Source organism: Leptonotus elevatus, chromosome 10 (genome assembly GCF_054856555.1).
Source record: "Leptonotus elevatus isolate MCC_2025b chromosome 10, RoL_Lele_1.0, whole genome shotgun sequence".
Taxonomy (NCBI): domain Eukaryota; kingdom Metazoa; phylum Chordata; class Actinopteri; order Syngnathiformes; family Syngnathidae; genus Leptonotus; species Leptonotus elevatus.
In genome coordinates, this window is record NC_141248.1 from 21,464,287 (window position 1) to 21,482,920 (window position 18,634).

Here is an 18,634-nt window from a genome sequence, read left to right on the forward strand (position 1 = left end):
GTAATCTCCTTTCCCCCCAAGTTTTTTCATTTTAAATGTATTTATTTATTTACATGTTTTTATCCAAAACAGGAAAGTTGTCATATGTTTCCATATATCGTCCATTAAAAGGACACCAATAAAAGTCTAATAAATAGTGTTTTACAGTAGTCTGTTTTCAAAATCCTTCTCTTATTCCCTACTCTGGAATACACAAAGTACCATGTTTATAATAAATAAATAAAAAGTGCCACCATCAAAACCAATATAAACATACAGCGGTGTTGTAGGACTACAGGTAAGTGTTAATCAAAAAATAGGTAGAGGTCTTATTCCTATATTTATTATTATCATGAACCGGTGCCATTCGTTATGCACAATTTGAACACTAACATAGATACAGTACAGGGAAATGTATAAAATTGTATAGTAGTGGATAAAGAGTCACTTTCAACACGCCCACATTGTTTTCCATGATGCACGGTATTTCGTTAGTTTCGTTTCGTTAATAGAAATAATAATAAATCTCTCAATCAGTTTCCCAAATGTGTTTCCGTGTAGGAAATAAGGCCTTCCTCGTACCAGCGTGCCTGCGGGGGAAACCTGTTCCTCAGGTGGAATCCATCAGAATACGCTTCTTCCTCGCTGCTGACATGTTGCCTGCACATTTCATTTCTTAATTACACGCTAGCGTTGGGCCAAAATGAGGTGTGGCGAAGCTGTGTGTTACATAATTCAACACCAAACGTTCCTAAAAGACTCGACGTGGTGGAATTTCCGCACTGCATTTCGCGTGCTTCCACGCAGCATGATGTTGTTTCGACAAGTCGGGTTATTATGTTGACAAAAGGTGTGGCGCTTGTTTGACTTTCCCCCGTTGGCTTAGTGTGCTTTTTGGTTGTAGGCTAACACAACCCAATGCTAATCTGCTCCAACTTTGTCCTACATACAAAAACGACATGGCAGCTTTTGCTGATTCGACATTTTTATTTACAAGATGAATGCCTGCATTCACATTAAAAAAAAAACATTTCACATCCGATTGGAGCTTATAATAAATACGACTAACACAAATAAAAATAACACTCTTTTAACTGTGAAATTGTGGGATTTAAACTAAAGTTGACTCTCAACAAAATTAATAAAAGGTTACATCATTCACAATCATCACAAAGACTGGATTTACACTGCGGGTGCAAGTGCCCAATTACAATCATGTGATCATGCTTTTTTTTTTTTTTATTATAATTTTTTTTTTTAGCAGTAGTTCAGGTGTAATGTCAAACTTTCTGGTCCACTTAAGCAAATCATATGTGTTTACTATTTCTTGTTTTCAAAATATCTTTATAAATTATAAAAAAAAAATTCTCCTGATAATTTTTTTTTTTTTCTCCTGATAATTATTTTTTTTTTCTCCTGATAAAATTTTTTTTCTCCTGATAATTTTTTTTTCCTCCTGATAATTTTTTTTTGGACCCAATATGTTTACAGCGATGGAACACGTGAAACAACCCGCAGACGTCCAAATTGCTCATGAATAGCTCTACACAAAAGTAAACAATAATACTTCTATAAATATTTCATAATTACGTAGCGTTCAGTTGACCTCCTCCCATTGATTTTAAAGAGTGTCTACATTTACTGGCCGATTTAACGTATCTAATGACGTACACACCTCTGATGTAGCATATTCACATTTAATCGCCTGTGTTTTTTTGTGTTATTTTCATTTATGCTGCCATCCTAATTACTTAAAAAAAAACTCTGCAGCACGACTCTACTCCAATAGTAAATCCAGCTACTACGGTAAAGTTCCATTTGGAATGTCCTCAAAGCATCCGTGTCAGCAAACTATGCTCTTTTGTCTTTTGGCATAATTAAACACGAGCGAGTCAAACTGGAAACTTGCACCACATCCTGATGCTCAGCTTGGCTTCACTTCTTCCGGAAATGTTGTTGCATAGCCGCCTCCTCCGTCATCAGGGATGGTCCGAACACGCCTGCAAGAGACCGCAGACCCATTAAAAAAAAATTAATAAATAAAAATCACCAAATACACTATCATTACGTTGTTTCTAACCTTTATTATTATTTCATACTTGCTTAAAAAAAATGACGCCTTCCTAGGAATATATTGTCTTAGTCCACATTACTTACAGTTTTCTCACAATTTAATGTTAAATATAAACTTTTTCCCATAAATTTTCAATGGGACAGATTTTGACATTTTTGACCGGTTAAACGGGAGGCAATGGTTCGAATCTCACCTTAGACAGATTGCAGTTTGTTTATTTCTATTTATTTATCATTCAACTACAATGAATAATTTGTCATTTTCGCATACTATATCTTTCAATTTACGTCATAGGCTTTTTTGCGTGCGTTCAAATCTTAGCATTCCGCTTTCAGCATTCCCACGCAATTTTTTCCAGAAATTGCACCTTGTCTCGTTTAGAGAAGCGATTTCCAACAATTGTGCCGTCAGAGATGACCTCGGGTGTGATACACCTGTCTTTGTTCATCTATCTATGCCGTGAGATATAGTGAAAGGGGGAATAGAAGAAATGCTCTTCCGTTAGATATAATTAGAATAACTTCCATTAGAATAACAGCTTTGAAATCAATTCAACTGGCCCAGATTTCATGCTAAGTAAAATTGTAAATCGAGACAACATCGAAATTATATTATATTATATTATATTATATTATATTATATTATATTATATTATATTATATTATATTATATTATATTATATTATATTATATTATATTATGTATACTGTACGTCTTTTCTTACTTGCTTATATTCAAATCGATCATGCAGGTAACGGTTGCCCAGTCCTGTGATGTGCCAGACGTTTTGGCGGGAGAGGCCGGCGACACGAGCCGTGAAGTCCAAAGTGAAGGCCAGCTTGACCAGCTCGGGCGCCGTGGACAGGACGGTGGGCTGAGTACGAGTGGGCGACGCCTCCTTCGCCAAGTAGGCGTCGGCCAGTTTCTGGAAGGACGTGTACGTCATCCTCTGGAAGAATTTGTTCAGGGCGTCGTTGTCTTTAATCTGCACGGAAAACCAGAGGGAAAGTTAAAAATGTCAATCAAGAAAATCCTTCATGTTGTTGAGTTCTAGTCAACTACTGCTGCGTTAGCATCCTTGCTAATCTCTTCGGGTGTGGCTGTTGTTGAAAGTCAATAGTGGGCAATGACGCATGATGCAGGACTAAATGGCGCGCGCATGCATGTTGAAGCTTGAACTTTGACTACCATGACTACTTATCACTCCATTTGTGATACAGCTGCTTAATCATAATATTGTTTGATCATTTAACAACATTTCTACCCATTTAGCCTGTACGTAGGCTCATCTAATCGACCGAAGGATGTAACTACATCTAACCACCCATTAAACCTACTGTACCTATTTTATTGTATTTTTTTATTCTAAGAGCTCAGTATTGTTAACCTACCGTACCTATTAACCTCCAAACTACCTACCTAACCTCTAATCTATCCACTCGGCATACCTTCCTGTAAACCTACCTATACTAACCTACTTAACTCATTCACTGCCATTGGCGGCTATAGACGTCAAAAATTCATTCAAACTATTTCTATTAGTTTCAAATTTTTTCCACTTTTGTTAACAAGAGTACGAAAACCTAGAATTTTTTTTATTGTACATTTAGAACAGATATAAAATTTGTGATTAATCGTGAGTTAACTATTGAAGTCATGCGATTAATTACAATAAAAATATTTAATCGTCTGACGCCCCTAATTTTTTAATAATATTTTATTTATATTTTTTTAATTAGGGGCATCAGGCAATTGATTTTTTTTTAATTGTAATTAATCACATGACTTCACTCGTTAATCACAAATGTTATATCTGTTATAAATGTACAATACATTTTCTTCTAGGTTTTCATACTCTTGTTAACAAAAGTGGAAACAAATGTGAAACTAATAGAAATAGTTTGAATGAATTTTTGACGTCTATAGCCGTCAATGGCAGTGAACGAGTTAACTAGCATAACTTCTCACTGTCATCGCACTAAAAAAAAACATGTGACAATTTGGCAAATTTCAACATTTCCCACAAATCTATAATATAGATCAGTCCACATGTTTGTGTGTTATTTTTACAGATTATTGATCAATATAAATCGCTGCTCTAATTGATGATGTCATGTTCATGAACAAACATTTTTTGCCCATCGCCAGCGCTATGTAACCTACCCACCTGCAACATATCTGACCTGATTAATGATGAACCACGTGTCCGTGAGTAATATGTGAAATTAATATTAGGTTTGTTAGGATTTGGGCAATGGCCGCTGACTGACCTTTCCGTCGATAGCGTCTCCTTGCTCTTTTGTCAAAGCAATGATCCGGTTGATGACTTCCTCTGCGGGGAAGGAAAATGAACAAGAGGTTGAGTTGGCATCCATTTACTGACCAACCTACCCCGGACGACAAGTCACACCTCTGGGTTGAGTTGTCAACAATGTGAACCACTACACTATGGGCCCCAAAAACGCTAGCAACATTATGAAAACAATGCAATTACCGTCGGACATAGTCACCACCTCTTCATTTTCCTTGACCTCGTGGAGAATCTTCTCCAGCTCCTCGGACACTTTCTCGTAGTAGGTGATGGTCGGTTCCACGCTCACCACAGCTGAAAATAAACAACGGGACATTCGTCAACGCAATGCACACCTTCTAGCCAAACGCAAAGATTCCCAAGCAGTGTGCCAACAGGAAACGATCCAGTAATTGGTCCGAAAAAGTTGTCTTTTTACTCCAAATAATGTATCTCTGCTCATCTATCGATTAAATGCACTTCCTCTATATGCGGTTGTGAAATCGTACCTTCGACTCCGGTGATGTCTGCGGGGTTCAAGTCCTCCTTCTTGTTGCTCTTGATGAAGGACAGACGTCTGTTGGAGAACCTTCTTTTCAAAGTCATTCTCTTCGAGGTCTTCTTCTTTGTCGAAGAGGCCGGCGCGGAGGCGGCGCGGTCGGCGTCGTCGTCGCACGCCTCCGAAACGTCAGCCGGACTCTCCTGCTCCTCGTCTTTCTCCTCAGTGTTCCTCCGCGAGAACAGACCCAGGAAGTTCTTCCACAAGGAGGGCTTTTTGTTCTTCTTGGACTTTTTGCTGACTTTGTCGTCCGGCGGTATGTCCGGGGGAGTTTCGTCGGGTGCGAGCGACCGGATCGCACCGGCGTTCGAGCCCTCGGCCAAGTGAATGGCGGGGTCGCTGGAATGTCTCCGGTGCCTTTTGGGGATGGTCACCCATTTGAGTTTGCGCTCGGCACGCTTGATTCCCAGCGATTCGTCGTTGAGGCTGAGGCTGCGTTTGACGTAGACTTCGAGAAGACGTCGCGTGTCGTTGGACGTCACTGAAATCACAGGACTGTTGTTGGGCCATCGCTGGGCTTCCATGGTAGGACAACTGCAGAGAGAGAGAGAGAGAGAGAGAGAGAGAGAGAGAGAGAGAGAGAGAGAGAGAGAGAGAGAGAGAGAGAGAGAGAGAGAGAGAGAGAGAGAGAGAGAGAGAGAGAGAATAAATATATGTTTATAAATTGTATCTGATTTTCCTTATGTATTTAGTTTTTTTTCTACAGCTGCAAAAATAAAACGTGTATTTTTTGCTTCTTTTTTATTTGATGCTATTGCACATTTTTTAAATTAGAAAAAAATACTAATATACTTTACATAATAATTTTTTTATTATTTCATGCTTTGCTTCATTTTACTTGTGCTTTATTTGAATTAGTTGCAGCTGGGACACTTTCTTGACTGGATTTATTTGTAAGACATAAAAACAAAAAAATCATGTTTAATTTCGCCTCATATTTTGTGTTAGGAAAAACCTGGATGTGGCCATAAATAGTTCCCCTAAAAACTTTTCTAACTTTTTATATTTGTGTGAACTATAAATGACTCACCATTTTAAAAAGTCAACAGAACATAAGATGTTGTATTAGAGGCTTATTGTTGCACAATATTAAATATTTTTGTCACACTTGACGTTTAATGACTCAGATAAAAGAGAAAAGAGCTCTTGCATTTGAAACTATTGATTGACCCAGCGATATATATATATTTATATAACAAAAATAAGAAATGTTTTATTATGTTTTTGCTTTATTTTCATTTCTGCGTGTAGATACTTTATAAAGATTAAACATAAATTATTATTATTATTATTTGCTGCCAATACACGCTTTTGATTGGATTTGTTTTAATAGCATAATTTTTATTTTATACATTACGTCCCTTTTATCTTTATGATTTTGTTATTTTAGCTTCATCCAGTGTTGTTTAATTTTTTAAAATTTGACTTTAAATATTTATTGCTCGTGCATTTTCTTGAGGAAAAAAAAAAGAAGAAGAAAGACAGAAAACAGCTTTTGCGTGATCACAGACGTTGATGCTCAATAAACACAAATGTTGATTTAGAACTAGTAGATAATTAAGTGCTGTATATCAAACAGTAAGAGCGTTCACCTCAAGCAACAGCAGAATATACGTACAGTATTAATAACATTGTTTTGCATTAAAAAAAAAAAAAAAAAAAGATCAAATGGCAAAACTCACCTAATTGAGCGCGATGAGGTGACGGTCAACTGCTTAAAAGTGAGTTGTGTGTGTTTCTGTGCGAGCGCTTCGAAAAGAGGAACGGCACTCTCCTGCTGCTGCTTCTTGTTTGTTGGCAGTCTCAACGCTCCACTTCCTCACCTGAGCTGGTGTGACGTTGCCACTCACGTCAGGCCAGGGGGGCGGGGACGGAAACTCCCTCCTCACCTGCACCAACCAGGCATTATGACTGTATTAGGCAAGCGCTCCATGATTGGCCCTGACTTACTCGCTTTATGGACGCCACGACTCGATGACCCAATTTCTCTTTTATTCTATTCATCCAGTTGCTTCGCTCCGTGGCATGAAAGGATAGACAGTTAAATGAGCTGTTAATGAATGAATTATGAATTATTATAATTATGAATTAATGAACCTCTTAATTAAAAAGGCTTTTTATAAAAAAAAAAAATGTGCCTGCCAAAAGTAAAGAGTACCTGTTATGTGTTAATTCTTTCAACATTTCATGTTATAAAGACATCTTCACTGTCATTCTGCTCTTTTTCTAATCAGTTCGTTACTTGCATAATTTAAAAATAACCCCGATAGTTTGACGTGAACAAATATTCTAAATGTGATACGTAAACATTTATTAAACGCTCTAATGCATGCAATTATGTTTATTGAAAGAAAGAAGGAATAAGGGAAGGAGAGAGGAAGGAAAGAGAGAAAGAAAGAAAGAAAGAAAGTGTGTGTCATAATAGCGTGTCTCCGTTAACAAAGCCCTGTTTTGCCCTACAAGTCCCTCCAGGCTGATTTCCAGGAAGCACATCCACTTGTCCCAAAGTTGCCGCCCCTCTCCGTTTACGATGAGATCATCTGACCTAAAGTGAGTCAGCGGTTGTCTGATTTGTTTACACCAAAACCCACATTCACTGTTATCACGCTTATCACTGTTGAGTATCACTTAAGGGGGGACTTTTCCTTTATTTTTTGTTACTGTGCTGTTAGGTATTCATAAATCATAAAGTGGTTTTAACAGTGAGGTCAAACAGGTTGAGTCCTGCACTGAGCACAAAATGTTAAAATGAAGGGCACAGTTGCTACCAAAGCTTTTTTTGACAAATCGGCAACTGAGTCGACACCTAATGTTAGCTGCTAGCTAAATGATGCCGGCCCGACAAGGGTCTTGGCGCCTTGTGTTTTTCAGTCATCTGTACTACGTATAAAATACGCACAGCACACTAAATCCGCGCTCCTCTATTCACAAATTCATCGGATGATATTTTTTCTGTGAAACCTTCCTTTAACTATTCAAAATAAATCTCACCGACTCAGTTTATGGCACAGTTTTTTTTAAAGCAGTTTTATTAAGGTAATTCACATTTTTTCCAAAAGCTAATGCAAAACACGTCCCTGCAAAGTCAGCGTGCTGAATAGACATGCAGGAGTCCGCCGCGATCAATAAGATACGCCACCTCTAAGCTGCTCGTGTTGCCATCAAGGTCAGTCCATCCGTCAGCGCATCTTGACGACATATTTAACTCAAATGCTGAATTTTGACCCCTGTTTTACATGCAGCGCTGAGTAAGCAGGGATTCGACACGCTCAATTGTGACTTGCCCGCCTTTTGTTTCCAAGGAGGGGCGTGGCTTGTCCAGTCATGCGACCGTGCTATTTTTAGACCGTGGTGTAAAAATGCTGCGTAATATAAATATGTCATGGAATATTGGAAATATGGATAACAATACAACAAAAATACAAAAAACTTATCAGACAAAAAAAGGGAAACTATTATTCAAAACATTTTTTAAATGTAAAAATTGGAAGACTATTAGATAAAAAAAATAAAAATTTAAAGAGAAAAATACATATTGATTTCAACAAATAACATTACTGTACATGTAAAATGTACGGTAATGTTAAACAATTAAATTAATATAATATTAATAACTAATAATTATAACTAATAATTAACTAAAATAATAAAAAACTTAAAACAACAACAAAAACATAAATATAAAAAAATTGTTGAAAATTAGACAATTTTAAATTTTAAATATCAGACAAAATACTGAAATATTAAAGAAAACACATTATGTTAAAAACACACAAAAAAATTGGGAAATAATTCAAAATATTAGGCACACATTTGAACAATTGTCTACAAAAAATGTATACATTAAAATAATAACAATAAGAAAACAAAAATAACTAAATATTAAAATTAATTCAAAAAATAATAAAAAAATCATGTTAAAAATGCAAACATATTTGTAAAATACAAAATTATTGGATGAAAAATACACCAAAACCATTATGAAAACACACAAATATAATAAAAATAGAAAAAAACATTTTAAATAAAATAATACAATAAAAGTTACATTAGACAAAAAAAACACATTAACATGAAAAGCAAGAATTTTATGACAAAATAAAAAAAAACATTAATAGCTAAAAAAATTAATTTAAAAAAGATAAAGAAAAATATTTGTCAAAAATATTACCTAAAACTCCCAAAAACATGAAATTATTTTTTGACTGTGGTGTTAAACTGCCGTTCTACATTTTAGGCTGACCTTTGCATAGATTCCTCTTCATTCCTATGGTGTAATACTTGATGAATTATAAATGACAGCAGCATCAGCATTGACCTTGTGAGAGTCACCTGTGTGTGTGTGTGTGTGTGTGTGTGCGCATGTGTTTGCATGTGTGTGTGCGTGCCTGATGCTCGGACACGTTTGTTCTCAGCAATGGATGCTTTTATAAATTATTCATCCACTCAGACGAGTCAGAAGGAACGGCCGTCAAGAAAAAAGAGAAAATTGGATTCAAGCTGAAAATCTTAGAAGAAAAATGAAAATGTTAGAAATTTTACAAAAGTGTTATGACAAAATAAAAAAGCAAATTGAAAACAGTGCAAACATGTTCATCAAAATACCCAAATATTAGATGAAATATCTCAAGTTTAAAAATATTAACCACAAAAAATTACATATTACATTAAAAAAAAATCAGCTAAAGCATTAAAGACACGAGGAAAAAGTTGAAATCCAATCAGTTGTAGCGTCAGCTGTGAGCTGCTAGCATCTTTTGAACATATTAGCTCTTAGCCAAATGATGAGCGGGAGACTCCACACAGTTAGCATACATGTTTAATGGAAGGCACTCCTTACATAATGAATAACATGACATTCACTCATTCATTGGCTAGCACAGAGCCACTAAGAACTGCGTGCTCACTCTCCATTTTTTGTCATTTTCAAGTGCACAAACTAGCGAAATTGCTTTTTTTTTTTTTAGCAATCAATACAGTCATCTGACTCTTTCAGATGAAACCTGGCCCAAGTCATGGTTTAGTTTGAATTTTCACACATTGGGGGCCATCCGTTTTTGCACTCAGCACCTTTCCCGATTCATCAGTGTATGTTTTTGTCCTCTCTTGCAAAAATGGCAAAATGGCAAAAAGGATTTTGGCCCACTCCAGTTTGGCTCATCGGTACCCTAATAAGAATCAGTGCTTCTTCCTAACATAAAGTGCTAAGTAGCCAAGTCACTAAAAACGATGGTATTGGCTCCCAAAGGAATTATTGCTGTGTTCCTGGGGTCGAACCGGGTTCCCCCTACGCGTATGTGGCAACATTATTGCGTACACGACGTTTATTGCAAGACTACATTCTCACCCATTGCTATAGAAAGTCCACTTAAACGTGTCACGGGGTCACATTGTCCTAATTGAAATGCTGCATGCGCATCTGACGGTCTCGCTTGATTATCACGAGACCGTTAAAATCCTTATAATTAGCTACATTCATTATGTCAAACTTTAGTATGAGCCTGATTTCTGCATGCCATGCAGTATAAGTGATACATTGTTTATTGCTTTCACGTGTGCAAAAGGGAAATGTCTCCCCCCCTTCTTATTACATCATAAATATATATATATATCTTACAGTATGTCACATTTGCGGATGATGTTGCATATTAAAGAGCCTCACAAAGTGCGTATATGGAGGTTAACATTCAGCGCAATCATCTGACAAGCTCTATTCATTTGTACTCGGAAGGTTTTCTAAAGCATAAATATGATCAGTTGGCAAGAAAATATCTCATGTGGATTTTGCATGCGAGTTCCGATAGAATTTGATTGATATTTTTGCAGCTTTTCTTTTCCGCAACGTGCAAACTATATATCACAATTGCAAGTAAAGATGTCTCACGCGTCCTTGAAAGTCTCATAGATCAGGTGAACATGGTCGAGTCGAATCCCAGGTGGAAAGTAATGAACCTTTGTTGTTGTTTTTGTAATGGAGGAGGGGCCTGAGGAGAGGTCGCCGCAAGGATAGGCTGCAAGGACACTGGACACTTCATTAGGTACACCTATAATACTGCACATGATGCCTTTACAACATTTGCAAATGCTCCAAAATGCACCTAATGTTTTGGTTCTTGCCAAATAGTGAGCCAAATGGTCAATCAAGAATTGGACCCCTTAAATGCCAAATCAATCCATGCACAAAATACAGAAACATTCCCTTATTGTGTATACACAAACTGTAACATAACTGTTGTAAAAGTGATTCCTAAATATTATTTAAAATACCAAATAGTTCTTGATCCCTCATGTTGAGAGAGAGAAGAAAAACCTTCTCTCTCTCAACATACATGCAAGCTGCTTACTAAAATGTTAACCCTAGAGGAAGAGAAAAAAAGTGAGTTTCATGAGTCGCACCATTTTGTATTCAAAAGAGCTTTGAATTTATCGAATTGTAAAATATTAAATATACAACCTCTCTCGGGTTCCGGATTCACGTTCCTGCTATTGTGCGGATTTTTTTTGTACAGGCAAGAACTCTTATTTTGTTCTGCTGCTAGTTTATTTGGGATGTAATTCCATTGTTGACCGCAAGATGGCAGCACACTACTTACTTTGAGACTAAATTTTGAAGAAGAACAACAAAAAACAGGAAATATTTCAGCACAGCCTAGTTTTTGTTGAAAATTATTTAACGCCATCCTCTCCAATCCTGCTTTTTACGCTTACAGAAAGCAATGACTGTCGGTTCATTTTATAGCGTACATCTTTTGGAATGATTATTGACACATATTGTGAGACGATAAGTTAAGGTTTGTGTTTTTGCGTTAATCGCAGTTGGGCCCAATCCCGTTCAAATATCCCAGCGCTATTTAAAATGGGTGGATGGAAATTGCACTTGTTAAAAGGTTCCTCTTGAGCCCAGTTGTGAATATTTCACTTTGTCCAAAAAGAAGACAACTTGAGAAAAAGCTAAATACCGTCATCATGCTGCAGCAGTACAAAAACGGCTGAAGAAAATACTGTTCTACGAGCGGAAGCCATTTTTCTCGACATTCCAGGTGCTTTTGTCAAGCGACACCGCGCTGCCGTACTTCTCGGCCAGCGAGCTCTTCTGCGCCTCTGTGGCGGCATCGATCATCTGCTTCTCCTCCTGCTCCGTCTCGCGGTGGTAGAAGTAATTGAAGTTGGACACGATGACCGGCACGGGCAGCGCGATGGTCAGCACGCCGGCGATGGCGCACAGCGTGCCCACCATCTTGCCGCCTATGGTGCTGGGGCACATGTCGCCGTAGCCCACCGTGGTCATGGTGACCACCGCCCACCAGAATCCGTCCGGGATGCTGACGAACTGCGTCTGGGGCTCGTCGACTTCGGCGAAGAAGATGGCGCTGGAGAAGATGATGACGCCGATGAAGAGGAAGAAGATAAGCAGGCCCAGCTCTCGCATGCTGGCCTTGAGGGTCTGGCCCAGGATCTGGAGTCCCTTGGAGTGGCGTGACAGCTTGAAGATGCGGAACACTCTCACCAGGCGGATGATCCTCAGGATGGCGAGCGACGTGTTCTGGCTGGAATTGGTGTCGTCGTCGGGAGAGGTCGCCAGCTCCGTGCCCAGCGTGACGAAGTACGGGATGATGGAAACGATGTCGATGATGTTCATGATGTTGTTGAAGAAGTCGCTCTTACTGGGACACACGACAAAGCGGACGCCGGCCTCGAAGCAGAACCAAATAATACAAATGGTCTCGATAATGAAGAAAGGGTCTCTGAGGTAGGCCATGAAGTCTTTGGCGGCAGGGTTAGGACTTGAACCGGTCCCGTTACCGACAGGATCCGAACTGGGAGTGAGATCACCGTCCTCCCTGAACTCCGGTAGAGTTTCCAGACAAAAGATAAAGATGGAAATGACGATGACGAAAACCGAGACTAGAGCAACAGATTTGGCGGCACTGGAGCTCTCGGGGTACTCGAACAGGAGCCAGAACTGTCTTTGGAGCTCATTGGTGGGCAACAGGACCTCGGGCTCGTTGATGAACCCTTCGTCTTCGCGGAACTGCTCCATGGCCTCGTGGCCCAGTTGATAGAAAACGATCTCACTGGCAAAGACATCTAATGGGACATTGGCCGGCCTGCGGACTTTCCCGCCAGACTGGTAGAAGTACAGGACCCCGTCGAAGGACGGTCTGTTTCGGTCAAAGAAATACTCGTTCTTCATGGGGTCGAAGTGGCGAATTCGTTTGGCGGGGTTGCCCAGTAGAGTCTCCGGGAAGCGGTTGAGGGTGCTCAGCTGGGTCTCGAACATCAGTCCCGAAACATTGATGACCACCTTCTGGTCTCGGTCCTCCGCGCCGGTCTTCTCAAACAAGTCTTCATTGTCGTAGCAGTCCCTCGGCATCCTGCTGAAGACGCCTTCGGAACCCGAATCGCCGCTCACCAGGAGCTTTAGATTAGAGATCAGGCTGCAGCTGCTGGACGTGGCTTTGGATGGCGTGGAAGGAGATCCGCCCCCGCGGCGGCCCCAGCGAGGGGACAGACGCGGGGACGGACGCGGGGATGCCAGGCGGCGGGGCGACGGCTCGGGATCCGGCGCCTCCGACGTGGGGGACGTCGGGTAGCCAGAGTCGCTGGGGTCGCCCAAGTTGATGCCCACATCGTCCACGTTTTCAAAGTTAACCAGAGGAACCTCGATAGAAATATATGAATTAGATGGACAAATTGTTGAGTTATCCTGTGAGGGAAATTAAGTTGTCATGGGTTTCATTTATTGATGGTGTTTTTTCATTTAGGTTTGATATATCTTGTTTTGTTGGTGGTCTTTGAATGCACCTTGTGCACAACGTGAAACTGAAAGTATGCTATTGCCTTCAATGCTAATATTAGCCTGTGTATTCTACTTTGCCATTAGAATTTGGTGTCAAGGACAAAAGAAGAGATAATAAATAAAGATGAGAATTAAGATTAGGGGTGGCAAATCCAGGTCCACAAAGTAAAAACCCTACCACAGTTTGGCCTTAGCCTTTATCGTTAATTGTTTCAGTTGTCGTGCTAGCTAGCTAGCTAGCTTGCTCCCATGGTTCACCTGCTAGGGAGCTAGCTAGCTAGCACCAGGGGCTAAATCCAAACTGTGGCAGGGTTTTTACTTTCTGGACCTGGATTTGCCACCTCTGATTAAGATGCTACCGTTTAAATATGCCTCATGTCAAGGTGGTTTGTTGGTGTTGAATATTAATGACTAAATACAGTCATTTATGTAACATGGGTTCACAATTGTGTACATGCTAGACGCATGGCGCTGATGCTATGCGATACACTTGAAGTGCTTTGCCGCCATCTTGTGAAATTTTGCATTTTTTCCATTTTGGGGATTTTCGCTATTTCGGTCCCTGTTCACTAAAACATTTGTGCAAACCTCCATTGCTGTCCGTCTCCTCAGCTGTCAGGAATGCAGGAGGGGGTCCGGCGTGGACCTCGGCCCTGCTGGCTGGCATCCAGGCAGTTTCAGTCCTCTCCGTAACCTGAACGGACGGAAGAGCAAAAAGCAACCCTGCTGCGTTAAATGTTTTTTTGGTCCGTTTTTGTTAACATCAGCACACAACTGGCCATCTGATACCCCGCAACGTTCCGACTTGAGATCATGACGGAAGTGAAACATCGGCATGTTTGCCCAGCAAACTGCTTACACTGAATGAATGTGTGTGTGCGTGTGTGCGTGCGCTGATCAGGTAGTTAATTAGGTACACCTGCGCCTGAAATCCAGTGACAAAAATTGCCATAAAAAAGGTTACACTTTACCGACTTCATTTGTTTTTAATACACTTTTATTATTATTTAGCATATTTTCCCCCCTGTAATATATTTATTTATTTATGCTGTTTTTCAAAATTTTTCTTCATCTCTTCTTGACAAACGCTTAATGCTGCTCAGCATTTATACCATCGCCGAAAGCATAGGATTAGGACATACTTTAAGAATATTCAAAACACTAAATTGCTCTTCTTAACCCCAACCCCCTTTTTTTTCTTTTTTTTTTGCGTATCTTTATTGATTCTTTGCTCTGTAATAAAACTTGAACATGATGCAATTTGACGACACTTATTTGTGATTTTCAAGTTTTTAGGAGTATTACAAAATGTGAATAATGATAATAGTAATAATAATAATCGAAACAGTTACAATTGAGGACACAAAATAATAGTATAATACGTCATAAAATATTGAAGCACTTGATATAAAAAGCACCTATAGATAAACATATATAAAAAAAGAAAACAAAAATATCAACATCAATAAAATAGCTAAAAATTAAATGATAAAATAATTAAAATAAACACACTTTATATATATTAGAATTTATATTAAAATAACATAAATATTATGAATATAAATACATCTAAATATTAATATATAATTATATATATAAATTGCAATCGTGGATTGCGACAGTTACGAGCAAATTACAATGACAGTGTAAACGACACACCAAAAACACAACATAATAATGAGCCTCACAGGTAAATGTTTAGAAATTGGATGGATGGGTACATATACATACGACATTGTTTGCAAAGTCTATTCATAGAACTAATAATGGTATACTTTATTGGCCCTGGAATAGACCAAAGCAGGTAAGAGTCATCCAAGTCATGCTAATCTACAAAGGTTGCATTGACTCGAACTCGAGTCCAGTTGTCCGGATTCAACCTTGACTGATCACTCTATTGTTCTCGATCCCACGAGTCCTCCATAGGACTTTCTGGCTGCGTACCTCAACGCTCTATCTTATCTTTTTTTTTTTGCATTGCACCACCACACCAAACGTTCAGCAGTGAGACCGAATACCGATTGTGCAATGTCAGCAGAAAAAAAAAAAAAAAACAAAACTTTGCATCTTCCAGTCAGCTGACATTGAACAATGACAGCATCACCTCCGGCAACATGCAAACAAACGAAAACAATCGTAAAGGATTACTCGCTCACCTACCGGCTCGCCAGGAGTGCCCTCCACTTCTTCCTATTCGCCTTCTACCCTCCTGCCTCAGCCGCACTCCCACTCAGATTGTCCCTATCAAAGCTCCCATTGGGTAATTGAACACCTGATCGGAAATGAGAGCTGCCACATGCGCACAAATGCAAAACAATGCACACACACACACACACACACGCACGCCCACACGAGTGCAAGGTTTTAAATGCGATGGGATGGGATGGCGAGGGGGAAGCTCACCTGAATTCTCCCCCCCCCCCCCCCCTCCCATCAGTGATAGGAGATTTAGCGCCTGACGTGGTGTGAAGGAAGCCCCCCCCACCCTGCCCCCCCCCCCCCCGACCCCCACGCCACTTTTCTTTTTGTCCTTCAGAATAACACATGCTACAATCATCCAATCCAGCGTCACCTTGAGGATTAGACTGCATTGTAATACAGGGCAATACCTGACAGAGCACCTGCAGCTGCGCACATCTGTCCGTGTCACGCGAGGTAAAAGCGCTTCAAAGGACGATGGAGTTTTTTTTTTTTTTCTTCCTTTGATTTCACATGATTGAGAAAACAACCTCACCTGAGTGCGGGTAAACAGGTGCCACCTCTATTTAGGGGGAAAACAACTCCTGCATTGACCTTGCCGAATGTGTGAGGTATGGATTCGGAGCAAGTAGGAGTCTATCGATGTACAATCGACACTCGTAAGTGGACTCCAAGGTGACTTTTGGTGCCTATAACAGGGCTCAAATGTCATAAGAAGAAGAAGAAGAAGAAAAACAATCAACCTGCCCACCAAAAAATTGAAAAAATTGAAAACGAAAAAACGTTTAAATTGTATCAAATCGAAATGAATAAATACATTTTTTTAAATGTTTTTTTTATTTATTTATTTATTTAATAAGTAGACTTATTAAGTAGAAAGGAAGGAAAGAAGGAAGGAATTGGATTGGCCATCTGGCATACAGGGCAGACGCCCCGTGGGCCTGCGACCATTTTTACCCCAAGAGAGTGGCGCACAATTTAGATGGCGAGTTCATTAATCCATTTTGGATGTAGACAGCAAACTGAACCAACATCAGTCAATATCAGTGTCAGAACCATGTGTTGGTCAGGAGTCAGAGCCAAGGCCGCCGGGCTGGGCATGGCCGGCGGGCTTGTCAAATGCCAGGGCCGTTTTATTTGTGCCAGTCCAGCCCAGGCAGGGAAGAAAGTAATCATTTCAAAGCTTACTGGGTATAGAAATTTTCCGACTTAAAAAACAAACAAACATGAAAAACAATATCTTAAAATAATCTCAAAATTAAATTAAATTTAAATAAATAGAAAATATCATCCCCAGGGTCGAATTAAAATCACAATTGTATCAATAATTTAAAAAAAATTATTAAACATTTTATGTCCCCATAAAGTCCTAAAATCAAGTACGTAAATAAACTACAATAGATGTAAATAAAACTAAAGTATATATTTTTTTAATAGTGGGTACAAGCATTTTTCCAAGATTTGTCATTTTTTACCTAAAATAATTAAATTTTATTTTGTGTGCATACTGAAAATATCTGCAGCTGCCAAAAATCTGTCCATCCAAAAAAACGTCCTGGTATGAGCAGAAACAAGGAAGATTACACATATGTTGTCATCGATTCATTTTAGTTGATAACTTTGAAAACACCTGGACATCATCTTTTTACAGTATTACATAAGAGACATTTGGATTCATTTCATTCATTTCTTCCAATATCTTTTTTAAGTTTACAAGACGGATCCGCCTCTACTTTATTCATTATTGTTTATCTTAAAATTGAACGACGTTACTCCGTTCATGACCTTGAAAGCTTCCCACCAAAAGTTCTTTGTTGACATTTTGCCAGTCGGGGAGCCAACTTGGCAGCCGTGGCTGCGATTCTAATGTTACCCACTTGAAAGCACAGTGCTTATGCGCGCCGGTTGCTGCAGGTCGCCCCTCTTCCTGTCACACTGCGGCGAGAGCGGCACCACTGCAGCCTGCACAGTGCGCGTCAAGGTCGACTCCCCCCCCCCCCCCCCCCAAATTCTTCTTAAGTCTTTACAGTGGAGAGTTTGCCATCCATCATATTAGGCCGTTGTCTCCGGGGGGGGGGGGGGGGGGGGGGGGTCATTATGTGCAGCCATGAGTGTAAACTTCACAAAGTATGCATGTGTGTGTTTTGGGGGGGGGGGGGCTCAAGTGCAATACAAGGTTATGAGAGGTCATGCATGTGCATATGCTAGCTAAGAGGAATTTTCCATTTGTTTGAAATAATATTTGCTAGCCATACTTTTGCCAACAAAGTCCATTTGACAAATGTTTACATTAAGAGTATCACGATACAGGTCAACATCGTACGGGCATTGATATTGGTGATTTCCTTGTTCTACTCCTGGAAGTTATTTGACCTCCAAACTAGCTGTCATGACTCAAAACATGATAGCATTGCGATATTCTGCCGATGATATCGAAGGTATAATGATACAGGTTAAAAATGTCAATGCTATTGTTATTTGGCTCTTTACTTTTGAGGGGTAATTTTCCATATTGTTTGGCCACCACACAAGTGTTCTTAACACACAATGCAATATTTGAACACGATTTCTCTATGATACCAACCGTATCATGATACAGGTCAAAATTGCCTGGACAGCAATATTTTAGATATTGGTGCTTTTTGTGCTCCACTTTGACAACATCTGTTGTTATATGACCATCAAATTAGCAGTCGTGACTCACAGCATTGCAATATCACGGCAACAATATCAA

At 39.5% G+C, this 18,634-nt stretch overlaps 2 protein-coding genes across 3 annotated transcripts; both read right to left on the minus strand.

Moving 5' to 3' along the window:
* Positions 1–720: 720 nt before the first annotated feature.
* LOC147167596 (uncharacterized) lies at positions 721–6,728 on the minus strand. The gene is made up of 6 exons (XM_086085963.1): positions 6,584–6,728; positions 4,852–5,435; positions 4,547–4,657; positions 4,323–4,384; positions 2,777–3,037; positions 721–1,979 (listed from the first exon to the last, which is right to left on the minus strand). Exons 2-6 carry the CDS (start codon positions 5,423–5,425, stop codon positions 1,959–1,961), a joined length of 1,029 nt encoding a protein of 342 aa, XP_085942089.1. The 5' UTR covers positions 5,426–5,435; positions 6,584–6,728; the 3' UTR covers positions 721–1,958.
* Positions 6,729–11,299: 4,571 nt separating this feature from the next.
* On the minus strand, positions 11,300–15,998 carry LOC147167597 (potassium voltage-gated channel subfamily A member 10). 2 transcript variants are annotated; one of them, XM_086086712.1, is made up of 3 exons: positions 15,862–15,998; positions 14,290–14,395; positions 11,300–13,563 (listed from the first exon to the last, which is right to left on the minus strand). In XM_086086712.1, exons 2-3 carry the CDS (start codon positions 14,293–14,295, stop codon positions 11,908–11,910), a joined length of 1,662 nt encoding a protein of 553 aa, XP_085942838.1. In that variant the 5' UTR covers positions 14,296–14,395; positions 15,862–15,998; the 3' UTR covers positions 11,300–11,907. The 2 variants fall into 2 exon arrangements, with proteins under 2 accessions (XP_085942838.1, XP_085942839.1); XM_086086713.1 differs by having other exon boundaries at positions 15,858–15,998.
* Between the last annotated feature and the right edge of the window lie 2,636 nt (positions 15,999–18,634).

What these genes read in the sequence shown, in the direction of transcription:
- LOC147167596 (XM_086085963.1), bottom strand. Translation starts at nt 5,425, where the DNA reads ATGGAAGCCCAGCGATGGCCCAACAACAGTCCTGTGATTTCAGTGACG. An exon ending in AGACATCACCGGAGTCGAAG is followed by an intron (nt 4,658 to 4,851) that starts GTACGATTTCAC and finishes GTTTATTTTCAG; the next exon opens with CTGTGGTGAGCGTGGAACCG. An exon ending in GGTGGTGACTATGTCCGACG is followed by an intron (nt 4,385 to 4,546) that starts GTAATTGCATTG and finishes CCTTCCCCGCAG; the next exon opens with AGGAAGTCATCAACCGGATC.